This window comes from Phycodurus eques, chromosome 10 (assembly GCF_024500275.1).
Source record: "Phycodurus eques isolate BA_2022a chromosome 10, UOR_Pequ_1.1, whole genome shotgun sequence".
In the NCBI taxonomy this organism is placed as follows: domain Eukaryota; kingdom Metazoa; phylum Chordata; class Actinopteri; order Syngnathiformes; family Syngnathidae; genus Phycodurus; species Phycodurus eques.
Genome location: NC_084534.1, coordinates 24,441,164 through 24,465,746, shown reverse-complemented (window position 1 = coordinate 24,465,746; position 24,583 = coordinate 24,441,164). Strand labels below are relative to the sequence as shown.

The following is a 24,583-nucleotide window of genomic DNA, read 5'->3' as shown; positions in this document are numbered from 1 at the left end:
GCACCGTTACAATGAAATATGAAGTTTTGGAAAAAGTCACGAAAGGTCTTGTAAAGTTATCTATTCAACATCCAGTGTAAAATTATGGTGTGTGAGTATTTCAAACCGTGGCTTATGATTTTTTTTTTTTTTGCTGCCTAAGACTCAAATAAAAAAAAAAAGTGATTCCTACCCAAGACCCGAAGTAATACATTATGTATTGCTGTAATCCATCCATCCATTTTCTACTGCTTACAGCAAAATCAAAAAGCCATTTGCCAAGAAAATGTGTGCCTGCTTGACTATCAATAACTTTATAATAACCCAATAAAAACTGATTGAGAACCCATTTTAGTTCCAGGAGAAACAAAATACGTGTGTGTGTGTGTGTGTGTGTATATATATGAAATATAATTGGAACGAGTGGATAAAAAATGTATTTCTGCCCCGTTTCTAGCCACTTACTAGTGGTTCACTACATTTAATAATTGAATATACCATGGAGAGGGGTGGTTTGCACAGTCAAAAATCATTTTAAAATGGTATAATAATAAGGGGAAAAGAACCAAAGTAATGCCAAGTAATTTTTTCTAGAACTTAATAATGACCCGCAACATACCAGCAGTGTTAATACAGTTATTGCTGTCTCCCAATCTGACTTTAGTTTCAATTAGAGTCATCAGAAGATAGAGTATGTGTTCATATGCACACAATGTAACATGAATGCCTGTTGCAAAGCAGCGTGCTTCAATGATGTTCGTAGGTGGCATTCATGACACTAAATGCAGTCCTGTTAGCGCAATGGCCCCAAGCCAAGTCACTCCCTGTGTTTATTGTCTATTTGCATGGTACATTTGAAGGAAAAGTCCCTTTTTTATGACTGCATTGTTTCATCTGCCCTCCAGGTACCCGAGCACAGCTAACACTCATCTCTTATTTTACAACAAACACAATTATTAAACGGTGCAGCCTCTGGGAAACGGGTTACAAAAAAAAATTATAAAGTGGCATTTAGTCTAATGGTTTTTTTATTGTATTTATTTTTGGACCTGCAACGACTTTGCTTATTTGCTCATCATCAATGGCTGTATCTTTGTTTGTTTCTATTTAAATCTGTAAGACAGCAGGGCGGCCAACTTAAAATCCCAAACAAACAGGCCGTGACAAATGCGTCATGTTGACTAAAACGGAAGCTGACAGATTGATTCAGCGCGACTTCATCTAAGAGCCGCATCTCAAGCAAGAATCTGTGCATCAGTGCCCTAAATTAGCTTGTCGACTCTCAGCATCGAGTGAGCGAACGCAGAGGTGTGTGGACTCACATGTGATGCGTGCTGCAGTTGTAGAACTTCACCACCGTGCTGGCGACCATTTGACCCGTCTCCTTGGAGTTCAGCCTCAACTCCACCCCGGCCCAGTCTGACAGGTGAGAGAGGTAGACCACGTCAATCTACGGCTGGATTTACAGTACAATGTACTGTATGTACAGTATAACAATTCAGATTTGTGATGATGTTGTTTGCTCTCAAGTGGCATGATTGGAATATTTGATGAAAAACTCGCGTCTACCACAGGATGGCGCCAGATCTCTTTTTACTAGGAGAGTAGTACCTTGGTCTTCGCAGTACTGCCATGTTACATGCACACTTATGGTACATGTCGTCCAAATCAAATCATTTGTAAGACTTATTTTTAAGAGTAATGTTGGAAGATGTGTTTAAAATTATATTAAAGGTGTTTTGGGGTCATAGTTTGTGGTATATTTAGGGTTTAAACGAACCGTCCACCGATTGGTGAGGTATTTATACACCCGCGTCAGCCCAAGCAACACAAAAATAAACACCCACTGTCACTAGAAACTAGAGTGAAAGCATAGACACTCGATTATGGTCTAAATATGCTTTGCTAGTGCTGATTATTATAGAAGCAAAGTAATTGCAGATGGCGGCCAATGGATTAATGTGGAGGTTAACCCAGACCAAATAAACATGATGTAACGTTGAATATTTGTATTATTGTTTGCTTCTGTGTTTTGAAATCTGCAATTTGGGCGTCTGTGCGTGCGGGCTGTTTAATGTATGCAGCAGTGTCAACACAACCATGGCGTATAGGCATCAAATCCTCATTAGGCACTTGTACAGTGTCAATCCAGCCCAAAATATGGAAAAATAGCGTCAAAGAGAGGTGAGGAGGAGGCCGCTGAAAAAAAGAGAGAGGGCCAAACGTGAAACAAAATGTTCAGTACTTTTTTATCTCGCCGCTTTTAAGAGCCACCTGGCATCTGCCTTTCTGCAAGAGCGCATTGCTATAAGGTGAAAACCTGAGAGGATTACTGCACTTGGAGGACAAACTATTTGCAAATTAAACAAAAAAATCATAGCTGTCTTTTGTTCATGTCTCTCGTATTCATATCATGGTCGGGTATCGCGTCCCAACTTGGAACTGTGGATTCAGCAAGACTAACTTCAGCTTATCGGCTCTATACTCATAAACACACACAAGCACACACTCCCAAGAGAACTGCAGTGAGCGTTTTTACAGTCCATTAAAGTTTGCACTTATTTGTAATTACTTGCCACACACACACACACACACACACACACACACACAGAGGTTGGTTAAGCTTCTTCAAAAGCCGCGACATCACCACCACAGTAGCTTTTTTTTTTTTTTTCCTAAGGGAAACTTTGTAATTTGTTCTAGACAAATAGTTGCGTCTCCTGTCCACCAGCAAATGTGAAAATAAATAAAGATCTTTTTGTCACCTGCCTATTTCCCAAAATATGTCCGTGAGCGTGCCGTTCTGCATTTATCTGAATTGTGATGCCTCCATTAGGTCCAGTGATGACTTCACACAAGCGCCATTCATTTGCAGTCTGGATGTGGAGGGGTGAACAGTTCCTGCTCTGGAGGGGGTCTGAGGCTCTCAGATGTTTACGTTCCTACACAATCTGCCCTACTCATTCCTCCCCCAACTGTCCTAACCCTCCCATACTACTACAACTTTCCGAGAGCAATATTTGCATTTTGTTTAGTTCCAAAGCAGTTAAAGGAAGCATTAGGCATTGCAATTACTTTACAACCAATCATTGAATGCGATTGCTCCATTGAACAATTTTAACGGTGACTTTAAGAGTTGGAGGATGTCCGATGGGATGGGTTGCAATCCTCTTAAGACCGTTCCTGTGCATTTGAGACAACCGTTCCACATTAAAAGGCTGTACTCATTCACTGATTAGCAAATACTTCAATTCAAGCGCACCTTGTCCTTGTGGTATGAGCGGGACCTCCTTCCCGGCCGGGGACAGACACATGACCCTGTTGCCATTGACGTGGCCCTCCACCTCGGCCTGCTGCCCAAAGGAACAGGTGATTCCCGCCGAAAGATCCGGAACGTTGTTCACCTCCAGCAGCAGCTAGGAAAAGGGCGGAGGCGCCGCGGTTAGTCAATAAACCCGTCTCGCTGTACGTCAGACAGAATTGAATGCAAAGCGACATGCCGGGAGATGCTGAGAAACGGCGGATCGGCTGACTCTGCTAAAGTTAGTGACACTAGTCGGCCTTATCTGAGTTTATGAAATATATATGGCGACGAAGGTACACTGCGCAAGCTAGGAGAAGTGAAGATTTGCTTGTGTTTGCGCCCTCGCTTTAAATTTTTTGTAGCTGATTAGGTACTTCAAAGTACTGTCGGGAGAACTGAGTCAGACTTCGTGTATAGCTGTGATGCAAAGTGCGTGTTCAGACCCAAACAGAGTGGATGTTATACAGGCTGTAAAAAGACCCCCCCTACTACTACTGCGGTGACAACATAGGACGGGGGAAGGACGACAGCAAGCAGACTCACTGGGACGCTGTGTGCCGATACAGCGATGCTGTCCGGGTGAGCGATGACTTTCACGCAGCGGTCAATGTCGGTGTTGAAGCGGTAGGCCTCGTCCGCTCTCGGGCAGCGATCCCGCCTTGAGCAACTGTATGACAAAGCAATGCACACGATTTGATACATCAGCTAGATCAATATTAATCTACATTTTCTTTTTTTTTTTTTTTTTTTTTTTTTATAAAGTTCCCCCTGGAGACTCCTTTGTTTAACACACGAACCCAAACCCTAATTCAGGCACAAGCGCCTATTTTTAAACTCTGACCCTGCCTTGAAACCACAATTTGAAACCGTAGCCCTTGTTTACAACCATAACCCAGGCTTAAAATCCTCATTTGAAGCACCAATTTGCTTCCCTAAGTGTGTCTTAAAACCATATTTTCAAATCCTGACCCGTACTTGGAACCTTGGCTTGCAAGCCCTAAACCAGATTTGAAAACTTACTTTGAAATCCTAACTTTGACTTGAAACCCAAATTTTAAAAGCCAAGCCCATGTTTAAAAATCTAACACAGACTTGTTTAAACCCATAAACCCAGACTTGTTTAAACCCACAAAGGAAAACCCTGTTTTCAATGCCTACCCCTTGTTCAAAACCTTAAAACGGAACTCAGACCCTAACCGCAGCTTGAAACCTGAACTTGAAACCCTAACTGCGTACTTAGAAATCCTAACCCTGACTTCCAACCCTAGTTTAAAAACCCTAACCCTAGCTTGAAACTCTAAATTGAAACCTGAACCGTTTTATAAACCCTTACCCCAGGCTTGGAGGCCTGACATGAATCCTTAATCCTTTTGTCAATCTTAAAAGTTCATCTTTGTAAGACATTTGGGACAATTTTATGCTTCCAATTTTCTGGGAACAGTTTGGGGAAGACCCTTTTCTGCTCCAGCACGGTTGTGCCCCAGAGGACAAATCAAGATCCATTAAGGCAAAGGGGACAATTTATAAATTTTTTAAATCATTTTTTGTGCATTAACTTGTAGAAGTGCGATGTGTTTTGAACCGGAGTCTTGCGAAAGAGGCACCTCTCAGCAGCTTCAGAGATTAAGAGGCCGGTTAGACTGAAAACACAAGAACGGCATTTCAAAAAAAGTCTCTCAGCTGCACTGCTCAATTGCATCGGCACACTGAGAGTAATGTGTTGTGGCTGTACACAGTCACGTCTTTAACGTGCATAGCTGAGGGCAGCCAGCATCTTTACAAGCTCTCAGGTGGTTCCAAGGGTGCTCAAGAAACTAAGACTGTTCTGGTGTAATTACACTGCGATACGAGGATCGGAATGGCGGCGATAGCTCTGTTTCGGCTGGGCTCATCGAGGGAGACTGGGAGGAGTAGCCGGCGTTCCCCTGTGACCGCTCATCAGCTGAAGTACCGCAGACAAAATACTCTTTTCATGTTGCCGTTTTATTCATCAGGTTTTGTCTGATGGGAGCCATTTGTTCCATTATCTTGGCCGAGCAGCCCCCTCAGCAGGAGTCCATTCATTTATATACAGAGCCACAGACTCCAGCCCCTATGAGAATGATCCACAAAAGTACATTTTACAACCACAAATGTGAGCTCTTCCGAATTGTAACCATTAATTGATGTGTTCTGCTTTAAGACCACTGGGTTGTGGGTCCACCTTTTACTCTGAGGAAGATGGAGGTTGTGAGTCGTCTCGTTCCCTGAGCACTGGAGTCAACTTTTCAACTTGCACATTTTGTTGGAGCTTGCATTTTCATTGGGTGTCAATGTCAAGCATCCAAGCACTAATGTGTAGGGTCAGCAGTAAGGCTAAGGTCTAAGGCTAGGACGAGGTATAAGGTTTGGGGCCAGTGTCTGGAACGAGGACATGGACTAAGGTCTTGGGCCAGGACTAGGCCTGGATTCTAAGGTCTAGGGCCAGGACTAGTTTTAAAGGTGCAGTTCTAAACTGTAGGGCCAGGACTATGTCTGAGGTCTAGAACTAAGGCTAGGGCTAGTTCTAAGGTTTGGGTCCAGGATGATCTACTTTGTAAATCCTTGACTAGGTTAAGGTATAGGATTAGGACTTGGATTGGTTCTGTAGCCTATGGCCTCCAATAGGACTAGGTCTAAGGACCAAGGTTTAAGGCCTACTGTCAGGACTATGTGTAAGATCTATGGTGTAGGGCAAAGATAGGTGTGAGGTCGAGGCCAAGGACAAGGTCTATGGTCAACCGCCAGGATGGGTTGGGAAGACTGGGAAAAAAAACAGATACAGGTATGAATCGGAACTGGGCACTTGGATTTGCAATGTAGATCCAGCCTGTATAGTCAGAGCCACTTGCATGTGGTGTAAAAGTGGCTGTGTGAGAATTGCTCAGAGACCAAAGAGATGGTAAAGAGTGGATTCCATTGACAGAATGTTAAAGTGGCCTTGTTCTGCCGAGTGATGGATCATGAATCACTTGAGGGAACGGCGGCTGAGCAATTTAGTGATAAGTGGACAGCATTAATTCATATAATTAGACATGGCAGGGGGCAACAAGGGAAAAAATGAGTTAATTTAAGATTAAAACAAAACGTTATTTTCCTCCTCTAAAGTCAGCCGTGATGCGACAAGTCTGAAAGCTGCAATTTAAGTGACGCCGATCCTCATCAAGATAGAGCCCGCAGAAACGCACACGTCACCGTGAAACGGTGCTAAATCCCCCCGGCTCAGGTCAGCTTCAAACATTGCGGGCCGTCTTGCAAAACACAGGCTTTTAATCTCCTCAATCCCCCGTGCTCCATATCGAGGTATTATGCAAGCTAACCTGGGGGTCACATAATTAAGATGAGAGAGATAAGCTGGCTCTGTCGGATCCAAAATGTTCCCGCTGGTATGCTGAGGTCCCTCAGTGACGGCCCAGCTTATCCCCAAATGTCACCTCCCCTCCTGCTGAATACATCAACACTAGTTGTCCCAGACAACAAAATCTGAGGGATCTAAGATCTAGAGCTAGGAATAGTGCTAAGGTCTAAGTCCAAGGTCTTGGACCAGGGCTAGGTATAGATCTAAGATGTTGGGCTAGGTCTAAGTTCTAGGATCAGGACCTGGACTGTGCCTAAGGACTAGCGCCAGGTCCAGGTCTAGGACCAGAACTAGGGCTATATCTAATGTCTTGGGGCAAGGCTAGAACTAGGTCTGTGGTCTAGGGCCAAGACTAGCTCTTAGGTTTAGGACCGGGGATTAGGGACTAGGGCTACGCTAGAATGTTAGCCACTCATGTCACATTAGAAAAATATCACTGCACACCACCAAGCATAATGAAGCAGTACCAGGTCTATGAGTAAGACTAGATCTAATAACTTCACCTAGGGCTAGGTCTGAGGCCCACGGTCTGAGGCCAGAACTAGTTGTAAAGACTATGGCTAGGTCTAGGTTTGTTGTGTTGGGCCAAAACTAAGGCTGCAGTTGGTCTGAGACCCAAGGTCTAAGGCAGAGGGCCAGGACTAGTACTAAGGTCTAGGGTTACGACTAGACTAATGTCTTTGGTTAAGACTAGCACTAGGTCTAAGGTTTAAGGTTTAAGTTATGGCCAAGGATGAGAACCAGAACTAGGACCAGGACTCCAAATAAAATCTATGGGCTTGTGTTATGGGCGAATAAAAGGACTTGGTCCAAGACCTAGTGCCAGGACTAAAACTAAGACCTGTGGTGTAGGGCCAGAATTGGTTGGATGCTTTGGTTGTTGGCGGGTGGGTGCAGCGTGGGTTCTGATCAATTGCTGGCCAAGCTGGAGGGTCGTGCGGGTATGGGAGGCAAATCTCGCTCTTCCTGCCTTTCACTGCTGCTAAAAAAAGAATTGTCTCGCCTCAAACTGCACAAATCACATGCCTCCTCTTATTTATAACGTTCCACTGGCTCTTTGTTAAATAGCAATGTTACACCCTTAATCCCTTAGGCACAGTGTGTGTATGTGTGTGTGTGCGTGCGTGTGTGTGTGTGTGTGTGTGTGTGTGTGTGTTTGTGCCCATGCAGACTCACGTGTTGTACAGGACACACCAACCGCAGTGAGGGTCCCCGGAGCTCAGGCACTCCGCACAGGTACCGTACTGCTCGCAGGCCTCTACAGGGACCTGAGCCACCTAAAATCAGAAAGATGGGGAAAAAAATAAAAAGTAAAGTAAAGTTTCCTTTCTTTGTTCTCAGCTCTGTTCCGAAGGGGTCATTGGGGTCGTGGATTTGTTTGTTGTATATTGGCAAAGATAAGTCGCATTGTGGAAAAAAATCAGCTGATGAGTGGGAAATCAATTAGCGGTTGCTATGATGAATCCATTTGTAGGGGTCCTATTTCATATTTTATTTATCCGACGTGTTGTCATAACAGCTCCTCAATTAAAACATGATTGGAAAAACTAGCACTTTATTTTTTTAAACACTTGTTGATGGTGTCTGCCCTTCTTGCTGTTTGTTCAGAACTTTTTTTCTCACTTTTAGTATTATTGTACTATTTATTGTGTTTTATGTTCAGTCTTTATTATGTTCAGCACTTTATTATAGCAAATAGCTGAAGATAGGTTCACAGAAAAAGAAATGCAGATTGGTGAATTTGTAAATAGCGAACCGCAAATGGGCAAGAGGCCAAAGTGTGGGGGGGAAAAAAGTGAGCGTCTGTCAAGACAATAAAAGCATTTTCACTTGTGGATGCAGCACTTCTTACACTGCACTGTGTGTATGACACATCACCAAACACAAATAGCACCATTACCGCCACCATGTCGACAACTTCAACGAGCAATTAAGTCAGAAGCTAAAATTGTGAGCTAATGCTAATCTGTGTATCCAGGAAACTCAATGCAGCTCTCCTTACCTTTCGGTTTTAACATCATAGCAGGGGGGTGGGTGGGTCGCACCCGTAGTGGATGTGGGTGTTTCTGCTCCTACTTCAAGTTCTGATAATGTGCCTGCATGTAGTTTGAAAGTGGCTCTGGATCTACTTCCGGCCCAGCTGATCATGTTACGGGCAGAGAAATCGAAGTGTAGACAAGCTCACTCGCAGACACATTTTCATAAGTATATAAGAAAATATTTACTTCGTTGTTCAATTTCACACTTGGTGAGTGAGCAGGCACTCCAGAGACTTCACTGTTTGCATACAATCCATTAAAAAGTCAATTTTCCATTACATTTTCCCTTCAAGGTTGTGTTCACGCAGTGTAGCAAAGCAACAATCAACTCGATTAAAATCCTTGCCAGCAAAGTCGTAGAAAGGCAAAAATCCAGAACGAGACAATGGAATTAAGGACAAAGGACGCTGCTACAGTCTTGTATGGTTCACATGGGCGACGGCGAGTCAAGGCTGTCCTTTTATTGTGTGCAGTAACCATGGAAACCAAAAATAAGCAGCCTGCACAGCAACTTAAACCGAAGCCACAGTGTTTTCCTAACCCCAGGCAAGGGAGCTAGTTCTTGACTCCACATGACCTTGCCAAGGACAGACTGAAAAGTGCGTGATTTTCAAGCTGGATTTGCTTTGGAAGACGACAACAGTCGTTCAATGAGGTCAACAAAAGAGAAAATGCTCTTTGTGAACCACCGGAAAGCTAATTTTGGCCCACCTGAAGCATTGGAATTGTAAGCACAATTTAACAGACCACAGACAATGCTTTCATGGTTGAACCTTTATACTGCAGCACATCCATTTGAGCGCTATTCATTTGTGTTGTGCAGCAGCCTCTCTGCCAACTTTTTGTGTTCAGTCTAAATTGTCAGAGAGGAAATGGGGGGGGGGGGGAAATGTTATTATAAAGCAAAAACACCGGGGCGCACCATAAAAATCCACTTGACAGAGAGGGAGATTGGTATCGGCACATCCCCATGGTGAGCCGCTTTTCTTTCCGGATCTTTCTGCAAATAAAACCACAGCCTTGTCTGACGTTTGGATCCCGGCGTGTGTTCCTGCGCCTCGTGAAATTAAATCAATTCTAATCAGACCTCCACATGTGTTTTATACAAGTGGTTCTCAAACTGGGGTCTTGGGATTTCTGGGGGTCAGTAAAATATTTTTCTATCAATTACTACAGAGTCTCATTTTTAAAAAGTGCATACCTGCAGATGGGGATCTTAATCTCACAAATAGCCAATTTTTACTTTATTTTCCTAGGGCTTTTAGGTGGACACATGGTAGCTATGTTTTAATTGGTATTAGTATTATGGAGGGTTCTTGGGGGGGGGAATCTCCCCCGTAATGGGGTCTGTGGACCCAAAACGTACGAGAAGCAACACAGTGAGTCATTGACTGATTTTGTCCTTTTTTTACCGATCCAAACCACAACAATTCCTGTATTCCAATTTACGTCAGATTAGGATTTTTAAATCCCTAAACTCCTCCCACGAGGCCAACTCATTTTGTTAATGGAATGAACCAAATGGGTTTTGAACTGCTGAGGGAAAAAAAAAAAAAAAAGAAAGTTATGTAGTAGTGTGTGTGTGAGGGTGGGGGGGAGTTTGCTAATCCATTTTGCCAACACGGACCTGTGAGAGCGCCCACTTATGCTATTAGCGCACCGGAGACACACTAATGCACTCCACTTGTGATTGCTTACATCAGGAAATTGCATCGCACGTCCAGCCGGGGAATAATAAGAAAAGAAAAGAAAATCACTGTGTGCCTAGCTGGCTTTGTATGCAGGGTAGCACGATGCTCGTCCCCTCGCAGCATCGAACGGAGAGCTCCGTGCACTTGTTTACTCGTTATACATTCGTGTAAGGAAGTGGCTGCGGTGTGAGGTAGTCCACGAGCAGCATTCAATTCAGATTTATGTATCGATGCATACACGTGTGCTAGCAGTGAGCTACTGTATAAATGTGTTTCAGAGAAAAGGATGAAGTGAACCGATTATCCCAGATCCTTTCCTCACCATTGCACGTACGGTGGTACCTCGATTTACGAGTAACCTCGACTTGGTTTTTCGAGAGACAACATTTTATTTTTTTGATTTTTTTGACTCGCACGCCCAAAAAATTGAGATGGAATACTAAACGCTGGCGGCGAAATCAACTCAACTCACTTCACAAGAAGCTCCGGTTTGGCAGGTTGCTTGCTTCAAGCTGTTTATGGCCACTCCCAGTGGAATTTGACTGTTTTACTCAACATAAAACAAAGACAATTACTCGTTGTGCATTTAAAACAACAACAACATACCTTTACCTGAGGAAAGTCGCAAGCTGATGCTAGCGTACAATGCAAAATGCCACAGACAGACTAACGAATAACACTGATGTTGCAGTGTTATAATAACCCTTTCAGCAACAGGTATTTGAACACAAGCAGGACAGAATCACATGTAGACAGACAATATAACTATAAATACTAATTCTTCTCGCTCTGCGAAAAATCGACCTGGTGGTCAAGACAGGGACACCTTATGGAGCCGCACAATGAAATAATCATATTGCACAAACTGTGTCATTCGTAACGTTCTATTGAATTATAATTGTTTTTTAAATAAAATAGGATACTGTAAATTGCTATTTTTCTTATTAAAACTGCTAATTGCCTGTATATAAATAGTTGGGTCTCTGGAGTTCCTGTCCTCCCATCAAGTATGAAATTAAACAACCAATTAAATCTGTGATCTGCCTCACGTTTACCAATGTTGAAAATGTTCTTTGAAAATGAAATGGACTGCATTCAGTGGGGAAAAAGTTAACCCAAATATTTCCAAATAATACATTTTAGAGCTTGAATTGCAATACTGTGAAACTGCAATATCTTTGCTCAAGGTGATCAAACCGTCAGAATCTGATACTCGCCCATGCCTAATGTTAAGCGTCTCTTGATACTACCTCCGAAGCGGGTACATTTTTAGGGTCGACTTAAACCCCAAATTCAGAGTGTGAAAGGATGAAAGGGTCTTATGTTCCTGTAATAACGTCGTTGGCGCCGAAAGCGTCATTATTTCAACCTCACTGGATCATTTTACGTGAAGCGGTGATGCCCGTGCATTTGAGAACTGGCCTCATGTGACACAGGCTTCCCGTTCCCACTTCAGGTTATTGACACTGTCTCGGGTTTCACACAAATACCGCCTCGTATAAAATACGATACAGTTCATGAACCCGAAGGGAGCAGGCCCCAATTTACGAATCATGGTGGCCCACTTCAATTTTTTTTTTTTTTTTCTTTATTAATAGCAAACCCAAATATATATGATCCTGAAACATATACAGTATATAACGCTAAGATGTGTGATTGGGATAATAGTTTTTGGTACATTTACGATTTTTAGGGAATCAAATATTTTTTCGGGCAGCGTAAATGACTTATTAGTTTTGTCACTCATAGTGATGTGTCTTGGTCCCTTTTCCCGATTAAGGATTACTGTATTGTTTCCACTGTAATGTAAACAAACAGTTTCCAAACTAGCGATTTGTTGCCTTGTCAATGGCTTGATGACAAGCTAGACCACCGCCACCTCCTGCGTACACGATCGAACATCCCCTGCTCACCAACCACAAACCCCAAATACAAGTTGAGGCATCGAATAATGTCTCTTCCGCCTCTTGTTTTTGAAGCGTCGGAACAAAAGAGGACACGGGAAGATGGATGCCACTCTCGACGCCAGCGATTTCACGTTTTGCCCGAGCGCCACTCTCAGAGATTGCCCTGAAAAGCCCCCGCTGCGCTTTTCCAGCCTTCTGTGAGATTTAAAGAGTCAGACGTCATTTCATAGAACGCCGACTGACATCTGGCGAGGTTATTGTGTACTTTTTTTGCTTCCGACGTGATCAAACTGGAGGCACGCGGCGATAAGCTGAACTCCTGTGAGGATATCACGAATCATCGAATCTCCAGATGCTGTTGTTGTTTTTTTGGTTTTTTTTGTCCTTTTTACCACGGCCGTTGGCGCGCGCGCACCCGTCTCCCGCTCGCTCTTCATCATCGCGCGAACTTTCGGCAGGAGCTCATTGTTATTCCACGAGGGTCGGCTGAGCTCAGCCAAATCTGCTTGCGCTTCCCTCCTCGTGCCGAGTCTGCATTGTTTGGCTCGCAGGGATTCAGAAAGCTCTCATCTCGGCGGGAAAATGTGTGTGTGTTTGGGAATCAAAGAGTGAGGCGCTCTCCCCGAGGATTCTGTAAGCGAGCGGCGGGAGAGTCTGAAGGGAAAAGAAGGGATAGGGTTTCAAGTCTAGCACAGGCTTTCAAACCAGGTTATAGAATTCGCGTTGATAATAGGTTTCAAGCCAGGTTTAGGGTGTCAAAGGAATGTTTCAAGACTGGGTTTGTGTTTCAAACAAGGGTTAGGGTTTCAAATTAGGGTTTAAAAGATAGGTTAGGGTTTTAAACGAGGGTTAGGGTTTCAAGGATAGGTTAGTCTTTCAAACAAGAGTTAGGGTTTCATATCAGGGTTATGGTTTCAAATTACTGCTTAAAATCAAGGATAGTGTTTCATACCAGGTTAGGACTTCAAATTAGGGTTGCAAGGTTGGGATAGCGTTTCAGAAAAGGGTTAGGGTTTAACATAAATTAAGCCTTCAAATCATGGTTAGGGTTTCAAATGTGGGTCTCAAGGCAGGGATATGTTTTCAAAGTAGGGTTTTATGTCACAGTTAGGGTTTAAAATTCGGGTTTCAAGTCAGGGTTAGGGTTTCAAATTGGGGTTTCAAGTCAGGGTTGAAATTTCAGGTTAGGGTTTCAAAGTTATGGTTTCAAACCAGGGTTAAGGTTTCAAAGTAGGGGTTTAAACCACAGTTAGGGTTTCACATTTGGTTTTCAAGCCAGCGTTAGGTTTTCAAAGTACAGTTTCAAGTCACAGTTAGGGTTGCAGATTATGGTTTCAAAGTAGGGTTTTAAACCACGGTTAGGGTTTCACATTGGGGTTTCAAAGTACAGTTTCAAATCACAGTTAGGTTTTCAGATTATGGTTTCAAAGTAGGGTTTTAAACCACGGTTAGGGTTTCACATTGGGGTTTCAAAGTACAGTTTCAAATCACAGTTAGGTTTTCAGATTATGCTTTCAAGTCAAGGTTAGGGTTTCAAAGTAGGGTTTCAAATCATGGTTAGGGTTTCAAGCAAGTGTTATGTTTTCAAAGTAGGGTTTTAAGTCACAGTTAGGATTTCAAATTTGAGTTGCAAATCGAGTTTAGGATTTCAAAGTTGGGCTTGAAGTCAGAGTCAGGATTTGAGGTTAGGGTTTCAAGCCAGGGTTAGGTTTTAAACGTGGAAAATGTGCACGGGACACCAAGGTTGTGGTTGACTGAGCTGGTGAGGGCTGCAAAGTTGTTGGCTTCCGGCCGGTTGTGCGTCACTGTCGGCGCTGCGTGGCTGTCTCCTCCAAGGAAAGCTGCATCTCTCCTTGAACGACCGACGCTCATCAATAAGTGATGTCTTGTCTCTTCCAGTTTATCACACTGAACGAAGGGCCGTCTCGATTTGTTTTAGAAGATCGAGCTCGACGAAACGTGTCGCCATCCGCAGCCTCACTCTCCACGCGGACCTCCGTGCCTCCTAAAAGCTCCCCGAGACAGTTTGACACTCTGCAGTCTACTTGTTTTCAATCCGGGGTCTGGGTAAAGCCGCTTCTTGCACAATTAGTCGCTGTAAACTATCAGATTCTGACATTACGATAACCGTGCGTTCAACAATATTGCACACTTTCGCGGTATTACAATTACAGCATAAACTTAGAATCATTCATGAGTATTATTTTTTGAACCGTTTCGGTGAATAAAAACCTTACTTCCGTTGAACGCGCTCCATAGGTACATTCATAAACGTGAAATGGAAATAAACAATTGAACTTGTCTTAATGGAATCTACATGTCATGCAACAGGAATGTATTTCTCAGAAAATGAGCGTCGACTGCTCTTCACCGCTTTGTGAAGTAACATCAGAGCGGAAACAAACCGATGTTAGCTAATTAGCTAGTTAACATTCCTTTCTATTGAACGAAAATGTTCCAAAATGTAACAATTCCCATAGCATTTCGGGGTGCACTTTAGTTATGTTTGATTGTCGTTATGGATTTTGAGGGGGTCTTTGAAAAAATGTCTCCTCTGTAAGAAGTCCCTTGACTGAAATAGTTTGAGAACCTCCGCCACGGTTGTGCGACTCCAAAGCGCTCATGAAGCTTTTCACGTTGCCATTCAGCCGCCCAATAATCGCTCGGTGGCAGTGAGAAAGTGATTACCGCCGCTCGCCGGCTCTTATCTGCAGCGAGTGCCGGGACTATACAATGTACGACGACGACAACAAACGGCCGTGTGATGGCGGGCCAAGCCAGGAAAAGTCAAAGGGTGTTGTTATAAGCCGCACAGAGAAAGCCTGTAATGGTTTACTACCGGATGTGTGTGTGTGTGTGCGTGTGTGTGTGTGCTGCATACAAAAGATACAAGCACTCAGTCGATGCGCATGGATAAGTAATTAGAACAGCGGCCCCATCCTTCTACACACAGCCTGCATCTTTAACAATTCCTTCTGCAACGCCTTGTGTTTGTGCTTCTTTCCCACAGCTGGTAGGATTGTAAAGAAATTCGTATTTCTTGGGATATCTGTATGCCGATGCCCAGATGTGTTTTACTCCAGTTATTTGTAATGTTCACCGCACGACTGGCAAGTTTGTTTTGGATGGTGCGAACCGAAGAACGAATAAAGCTGCTAGTAGCTGCGAACGTCCTCGAAATGAGACGCTGTGCTCCACCCACATTAGGCTACGTGATGCCCCATTCAGATTGTATTTTTATTTTTTTCTCGTTTCTTAGAGGGCTTGTGCACTGCTTTTTTCCTGATGACTCAACATGCTCTTTCCAAATTGGAAGGCGTCGGCAAAAAAGCTTCAAAATTTAGCGTCGCCAATCGCTCGTATCTGTGCAAGCCCTGGGTTTTGCCCAAAAAGGCTACTTCAGACCAAAATGGCGGACTTCCTGTTCACCTTCTAGCACAGGTCCTTCAGACTTGTTCATGCATTCTGTGATAATGTACGCCCAATTTATTGTCGATTGGTGAAACTGGTGTCAGGGGTTAATTTTTTTCCAACTTTCCAGTGGGCACTACTGAGTTTATTTTAGGAGGTCATGTTCCCATCCCATCAAATACATAGATTTTAACCAGGTGATGCGTGCAAAAATTGGTGAGTTTTCAGCCATGTTCGAGAATCATAACGACCAAAATGATTCCAAGAGGACCTTCGTACGGCCTGATGCTGGGCCAGAAAAATATCACATTTTCTCATTTGTTGTTCTGTGTTCTATTTTCACGGTGGCGATTCCTTCCTCAGAAAAACAGTGAATCATGCAGTAGTAAATGGTGTTGCAAGGCTTTGTTGATACGAGCCGGTAGTTTCTGTGGAACATGCTAATAGTAGTTGTCATGGCGTATTCAAGTGAGTCCCTCAGTGGGGGGGTTTGGTGTCATTTCTCTGCAGGGTTATCACATTTGACACTTTTTACATTCAGTCCCACAAATCTCAAGTCGACTCCTTGAAAGCGCATGTTTATCTAGGACTTGGGTTTCAATGCAAATGGTTTCCAGCTGTTTCTCTCTCACCTGATTGTCGGACATGACGTAGAGCGAGGTCTTGTCCAGGGAGAAGGCCATGTCGCGGAGGACGGGGCCGCTGTCCTTCGTCACGGTCACCGTCTCGTACAACGCTCCCACATCCAGCGGACCGTCCACCCGGATCTGCGGTGGCGTGGAAACAAAACACTTGTCACGCGCCAACTCTGTGAGAGGAGGATGGAAATTTAGGCTCTTAACACCAGATGTATGTGGTAAGAGCCTACATAAGCACACCTAATTACAACCTGATCCGCTGGGATTTGACAAATCATTTGAACATATTAAATGAGATTTTCCATACGAAATTGAGTTTAATTCAAAATGTTTCTTTGAGATCAGATCCTGTTTCGGGTTTCAAATTAGGATTTTAAATCTAGGATAGGATAAGCTTTCCGACAAGGGTTGGAAATTAGCGATTGAAGTCTATGATAGGGCTACAATTAAAAGTTGAGTTTTCAAATGAGTGTTTTCAAACAAGTGGTACAGTTTCCAACGTAGGGATTTAAATCACTGTTAGTTCAATCTGAATCAGATCCGAGTCAAACTTGATTTGACGTTACAAACGCTGCATGCGCATTTTGTGTACATCGCATGTACATGATATATGACTCCAATATAGATAGTGCTTATCAATCCAATTCCTTATCGATTCTCTTTGGTTTTCATTGAATGAGGGGAAAAGGAAATAGAATGATTTATGCTCTGCATACTGAAGTATCCCACGCCCCCTCTTTGACAAAACTAAAGCTTTGCAAGTAGTCCCTGTATCGTCTTTGCGTGCAAAATACAGCCAAAGTGCTTCTACCTTAATGCCATGTTGGAAAAGTTCAGAACCAAAATACACTTCTTGCATGTGATGTCATCACTCGTTCGCGATGTAAGAGGAATCAAGAAGAATCGTCAGCCAAGCAAAGCAACAATCCCTAGGAATCAAATTACTGGGAGCCGGTTCTCATAAAAAGGTTTTCGATTCCCCTCCTTGTATAGTAAATGAATACTGACTAGCAGTAGGAGAAGAGATCACATTTCCAGTGCTGGCTTCAAATGAAATTTAAAATACTTCTCGTCACAGAAAAAGCTTGAAATGCTCTGGCATCATTGTAGCTTCAAGAGCTTGTGGTTCCTTACCTAGCATGGCGGTACGCTCGCAAAGTTCACACAAGACAAAAGGAGGCCGTTGAGGCCTCACATCAAGGACACCATCTTTACTTTGGAGACATGTTTGGGTTGGAGTGTGACTGCGGGAGGACAGATGTCCGCCAGTGAGGCCTTCGCCGTCCATCCTCCGTCTTGTTCAACAAACACGACATGTAATTGCACGGAAAACAAATGCAATGCGCCCGTCTGGGTAATAAGTGGCTTATTGATTGTGGCGGTGCTGTCAAAAGGCCGCCACGTGGGGTGCTTGAAATGCTTGGAAATGATTTCCGATTGCTGGTAAAATGGCTAATATTGCAGTTTTGAACGCAGTAAACTGCCCGGCTTGTCAAGTGTAGATGAACATTACTGTGATTTGTGCCTTGCATCCTTTTTGCAGAGGTGGCAAAAAAACTTACACGCTGTACTTTAAATAGAAGTACAGATAGTTGTGAAAAAAAGACCGGTAGAAGGAGAAGTGCGGTACTGATTTAATTCCTGTACTTCAGTTAAAAAAAAAAAAAAAAAAAAAAAAGTGCACACTGAAATGAATTATATACAATACCCATTTTTATAACTTGGCACAACGGGGGTAAGAAACTGTACACAAAATAGTTTCCCTCGTTCATTAACTTACTACGTAGTGCTCGGACTGAGAAGAAGAAAGAAAAAAACGTTAAATGTCGCATGTTGTTTAACACCTAGCTCGCGTGGACCTTTATGCTCAAATATAAATTTTATAGAGTAACTATAGTTTAACATACATAAAACTATGTTAAATAAATATAAATGAAGAAAGAAATGGATAAATAAACATTAAACATCACTTTTACTTTATGAACGATAATATCGACATTTAAGCCAATCGCTTAATCTTTTCGAACCCTCTACTGGTAAAAAGTTCCGAGCGCAGTTAAGCAGTGAATTACGTAGTTCAGCCAGTAAGCGTGTCCGTCGTTCAAAAGCTTCACTCAAGCCGCTGTTCACCACCATCGTTTCCTATCCATTTATTCATATCATCAAAAGTATGAAACATCACAATGAAGACTTTTCATGGCGTAGGAAAGACGGCAAAGAGGGTCGGAGGAGAAGGAGAGATTGTTTGGAAGAGGAATTTGCCAATTTCATGCTTTCCTTCATGTTCTTTCTTGAATTTCATGGTGTTTGTGATCATCGCGCAGGCACTTGGAACTTTCTTTGGCCCCATGGTGACTTATTCAACAGTCACGCTCAATAGTGAAGCACAAAAAACCTTCGAAATGCGTTCGTTGAGTGAGTGACTGACGCTCAGTGTTACTCACTCATGTGACGAAGCGCTGCACCCCCGTAACGCAGCAACGTCTCCCCATGCTTAAATGCGCCTGACGATATATGAAGTTTCAAGGCTTCACGTTGTCGGGGCGCATCGTCAAAAGACTGAAAAAGGGCCACTACGGCGAAGGACCATTTTCAAACTGACTCAAACCAAGCTGGGACAAAATTTGGGCCATAAAAAAAATAAGTTGAAAAGTGGATCTAATGAAAATGTAACATTCCTCGTAACAAATAATTTGTACTTTATTTATTCCCACCTCTGTGTTTTTGGAGTAAATCAACAACAAAGAAACTCATTTGCAATGCAAACTCTGCTTAAAGCCTTATTTAAATTCACGGGGGGCCGGATCATTAACCATTTTATGCAGTTACAGTGAGCACGCATTCATTTCTCAGACATTTTAATTAGAGGAAAAATACAAAGGGGCTGACAACTGTGCTTGGTGTTGTTTGGCGTCTGCATCGTGATTACGTCGCTCCTCCCAGCATGCATCTGGACCTGAGTGTCGGCGCCACCCGGAATCAAGGCTTTGAACGCTTGGCGAGCCAGGGTGGCAGGCAGCGCGCCGCTGCGGCACACTGAATGAGGACAGTCAATCAATACAGGCTGATTACATGATTGGATCCCCCGGGCTCGCGAAACTTCATCAGTCAGTCACGCCGCGCCACCTTCCAAGCAACTCCGCCCACTCCACGCAACAGAAGCGGATCACGGTGAACCCCCGCCTATTTGCAGTTCGTTATTCACGTATTCACCAGTTGGGATTCATTTTTCTATGGAGCCTAGCCTGACTTATTCACTTAACATCCCAGCGATTCGTGTATTTTTGTGGTCTCTCTGTAGCTGGCCAATAGAAAAGTATTAATTGGTGTCAAAGGAAGTATTGTTGAAGTGATACGTCTTTACTGAGAGACTAACACCTTTATATGTCTGGGAGGAGTTAAGTTTAATCTGGGTTGTTCGTGTAAGTTTAGAGTCTGTATCATTTGTTTTTCTTTGTTTCTACGCCGGTCTGTCAAAATTTGTGAAACCGGTCCATGGTGCAAAAAAAAAGGTCGGGGACCGCTGCCCTAGAGAGCTGCACCTAATCAGCTAATCGATCCCTTACTGGAAGTCTTTAAGTTAAGTGAGGTCATGAAAAAAAATTAACACCAAGCAATAACCTCAGGTGGTCCTTTATTTCCCTCGGGAAACTTGGTTTTCAATTCCATCAAATTGGAGATTTACCAGCGTTCATTGGGTTCGCCCTCCGACTGTATGCTGCCGAAAGGAATCTGTGCCTACGCGCAAGCATCATCCTCACTTTCAATAAATTCAACCTTTTGCGGTCCACTTGACGTTACCTCAGAACCAACCTAATGCCGCAAGAACCTGAGCAGAGCTTCTCGTCTCATCCCCCCTCCCGGGGCCTCACGGCTGACAGGGCGCTATATATTTAACCCGTGAATAATGTCTAAGCCAATAACCGCCACTTCCTTCCAGCGAACCACATTCCACTGCAGAGCCTGCAATAGATATACACAAACCCCGATTAGCGTGGCTTCCACAAACAGATATGCAACCTGAGCCTTAAGCAAACAAGCCCCATCTTAAGGATCCGCTGGCTCGCTCTCTCGGCCCAAGAAAACACTCTCCCCACTTCTAAGACGTCATTTGAACTCTGCTGGAACGCTGCCAGCCTTCACGTGAGCAACCAAACGTCTCGTCCACACCTGGGATTCATTCTCAGATTCATTTTTGCTTTGGATTTGTATTCCCCCATTGGGGTTTAGACATGTAAATAGGCCAAAGCAGATCTGGTAAAAGCTGTTCATTCCCCCAGTCAAAAAAAAAAAAGAAATCCATATGTGGCTGTTCATTGTGCGAGCGCTGACCACAGCTGACCAACGAGACATACGGACGGCGGCCCAGGAGGCCTGAAGCGCTCTGTGCAACCAATCACTGTCAATCTGTCTCATTAACAAGGCTCTGTCTGTCTGTCCGCACCCAAGAGGTTATTGTAATAAAGACAAACAGCACTTTACTGTATGAAAACAGAAAACCGAATAAAAAAGTGTCATTACTATACATACTGTCGTATTCGTGTGTTGAATGTGTCCCTTTTAGGGGCGTGGCCTAGTGAGTGACACCAGGAGGTGGAGTTGGAGTCGCTCCTTGTGAGTGTTCTCATTTTTGAAAAAAAAAAAAAACATTTTCGCTTGCAACACAAAGTAAATAAATGACCAAACAAAGGCTCGTGAATTGGGGCACTCACAAGTCAAGGTACCACTGTATTATTAGTTTAAACCATAAATATACCACTCGCTATGATCCAAAAACATTTCAATATTTCAAACTCATCTTAAAACATTACCCTTAAAATACATTTCAATGGCTTATAGGTTTGATTTGAAAAGAATGCCCCAGAAGTGTATATTCTTAATAATTTCGGCTGACAACCCGAGCTTAATCACAGCTCTTTCCCATAAAATGTTAGTTTAGTTATGATGTATCACTTCTGTATACATCCATGACACCTATTACTGCTTTCATATTAGCCAGACTTTGATGGAATCTTGTGGCATCTTAGGGCATTAAAGCACACCCAAACCACAAATAAGTGAGTTTTTCAGCACTCACACAAAAAAAAACAACAGCAAGTGGTTAAAATTATGAATAGCTAACCGCAAAAAAGGTTCACTTTAACCTCACATTTTCTGTTATTAAAAACACTTGTGTGAACAGTGCAGGCAATATATTATGGTAGATGTTTTGTCTGTTAGGTCATAAATGGATATGGAGGATAAATTTTAAAGAAACTCTCGTTCAATGGAGCGTTCTGACAAACTGGGATTAGACGGCGAGCATTTTGCAGTTCAGGTTACAACCTTTTTGGCAGCGGCTTCCAGGATGAGCTAAGGCTCCCTGATTGCTGTTTGACTTCACACGGGAAGCGGCGAGCGCGTCGGCGCTTGCCAGCGACGCCATCCAAGGCCGGGATGAAACAGGCAAATTGTTCCCCAAAATGTCTTCCCGTCAGTCCGGGCGTATATTCCCCAACGATGTGCATCCCGAAAGCTAAATTACATGCTGTGGTTAGCGCTCGAGGTAGTTTGCAGTTCCCAATTTGTTCAGCGACTCTCTATCCAACATGTACATGCTTTGTAATTATTATTATTACCTCTGGCAAGACCTTTTACAGCTTTATTTTAATTTATTTTGTTTAATTGCTGGTGTTGTTGATTAGATGCCAGGATTACGCAAAAAAACAGTGTACTGGCTTCCACTAATTATGTTTTGGTGCAAATCTGATTTTGAAAAAAGTTCACTAATGGTTCTGCTGCAGTATTAAATGGGGTCTCTTTAAATTTTTTGTTTTTCTTTTTTTAATTAAAAATGTTTATATTACTTCATTATTTAGGGCATTTTTCATTTAAATTCGTTTTATTATTCTATATTTTTTTAGATAAAAATTTTTTCAATAAATTATATTTCATATATTTATAAGTTTTTTGAAAATAAAACAAAGGACTGTATTCCAGTATTATACTGGACATTTTTACTTTTTATTTTTTTAATTAAAAAAGAATACAGAAAAACAATGTTTTTTATTTTAATGATTATATTACAGTTAGACTTTAGACCGATTTTTATCAGGCTGATCTGTATCGGCCGATATTTAGCACTTTATGCTGATCGGCTTTAATGTCATAATTCGCCGATCCGATCCGCAAAAGACATTTACTCTGCGTCGCCGCATGCACAGTATATTTGAATCCAAAAGCTAGTTTATTTTTAGCCTTGTCGCATGTCTTTTAACGTAGTATTGTAAATATCTGATATATCCTTTTGTAAACATGTCGGCGGTCTGGGACAGACAACACGTAATGCCCAGATCTGAATACAAGACAAATTTGCTCTTCCACAATTGCACTATGTCAGACTCCTGCAATAAAATCTTGTATTCCGATACCATCGCATCCCGTTTTTTACGATCATTGGGCTTTATCTTGTCAACTCAAATGCGACCGGATACACTCGTTACCGTGGCGATGACAACAAGAGTGGAGCGCGCCGACTGTATTATAAGGACAAAATGGGGGAAAACGTATGTTGGTGGTCACCGGTGCTCAGGACAGGAGAGGACGTTCGTTTAAGGGTTGCTTGAGGTATGTTCGTGTCGAATCATACTCTAAAATTTCAGTGTGGGTGAAGTCATTTAATTCAAAATAAAGTCATTTAATTACACTAAGTTAGTACCCATTGTTTCTGTCACGTTGTGATGTTGGTTTGACCTGACTGATTAGAATAGGCGATCTGACGAGAGCAGTGATTTCCAACCTTTATGGAGCCAAGGAACATATTTTACAACTGAAAAATCTCACGGCACACCAACAAACAAAAATGGCACAAAAAGTGGATACATTAATTACTGTATTTACTTCCTGCCATCTAATAGAAGACTATTCATTTGTCCTGTCTGTCACTATGCCTCACTGGCATAAATAGAGGACCAAAGATACATTATTTATTGTAAATATCTTTTTTGGAGCAATTAAGTCCACAAGTATATACAGTAAATGAACAGGTCATTTAAATAGACGCATGCCTCCTTTCTTGTGATCGGATCGGTGATCGGTTATCGTTTTTTTAAACTCGCTGATCGGTGATCGGCCCCATAAATCCTGATCGTGTACAGTATTGTAGGTCATTTTTAAAACGTAATTGTTTAATTACATTTTATATGAATATATTACACTATGTATAATACAAATACAACATTTTATTTATTTATTCGTTTATTTTGTAAATGAGTTGTATGTTTCCCCGCTGTGAGATCAATAAAGTCGTCTCCTTTATTCCATGAGCAATCATTCATCCATAGTTGCTGTCTTCTAATGCTTGATAACAACCTGAATATGTACAAAGACTCAAAGCGAGAGCGTTCCCAGATGCTCCCCCGGGCTCGGCTCAGCATGGTGACACGAGGCGTGCGGCACCATAAGGTCCGGGCAACTGGCCACCTTTAAGGTTGACTGGCTGCGCATATGGTCGCAGCGTGGATGAGGAGAGCGCACATTGATTAGCTCACATATCCATCGGGGCCGCGCGCATGCTAATGAGGATATTGTAGAGTTAATGAACAAAGAGGGAGGCCGAGGTCACTGAGGTGGAGACGTATGTTACAAGACGGCGCTAATCATTGGCCCGCCGCGAGAGCCGCTGCCACAAAGCCAGCCCGCCGGCTGCGTCACGCTGCGCTTAAATAAAAACGACGAATGCGGGGCGCACACACAGCAATTTTTTTTTTCTTTTTTAAACACCTTAACCTTAAGCTTTAAAGTACAAGAGACCCCCGCACGACAAGGGAAAAAAACTTATGTGTACTGCTCTTATCGTGTGTGTTGTACTCCGGATGACCAACACAGCACACATCACATCCTAATTGGCTATCGTTTTGTTTTACCTCATAATCACGGACTCCGTGGGTCAGCCGAACTATGTTTTTAGTATTGCAATTATGAATTAAAAGTTTCACATTTGCAATTGTTGGCCCCGGTCGTTTTCCAAGCATTTCAGGGTGGGAAAATTACCCTGAACACACTCCAGTCTACTCCAAAGGATAATCAGGATAATCTTTTCGAGACATCAGATAATCAGGCCTTTACGGACTTTGATTGCAAGGGAGGAAAATGCTCAAATTCGGCCCAATTCTTGGTATGAGTGGTTGGGGGCTGGGCCAAACTCAATGATGACCACACACATGAAAATGTGTGATCGGAAATATTAAACAAGTTTTA

At 42.8% G+C, this 24,583-nt stretch overlaps 1 protein-coding gene across 2 annotated transcripts in view; it reads right to left on the bottom strand.

The window, feature by feature from the left end:
* LOC133408526 (plexin-A2-like) overlaps positions 1 to 24,583 on the bottom strand; it is an 83,108-nt gene that overhangs the window by 43,503 nt on the left and 15,022 nt on the right. For both annotated transcript variants that reach the window (XM_061687529.1, XM_061687530.1), the window contains exons 3-7: positions 16,340 to 16,474; positions 7,836 to 7,936; positions 3,827 to 3,950; positions 3,242 to 3,395; positions 1,302 to 1,398 (exon numbers count right to left, since the gene is read on the bottom strand). In XM_061687529.1, the coding sequence (XP_061543513.1) occupies positions 1,302 to 1,398; positions 3,242 to 3,395; positions 3,827 to 3,950; positions 7,836 to 7,936; positions 16,340 to 16,474 (611 nt within the window). The remainder of the gene's footprint in view (positions 1 to 1,301; positions 1,399 to 3,241; positions 3,396 to 3,826; positions 3,951 to 7,835; positions 7,937 to 16,339; positions 16,475 to 24,583) is intronic.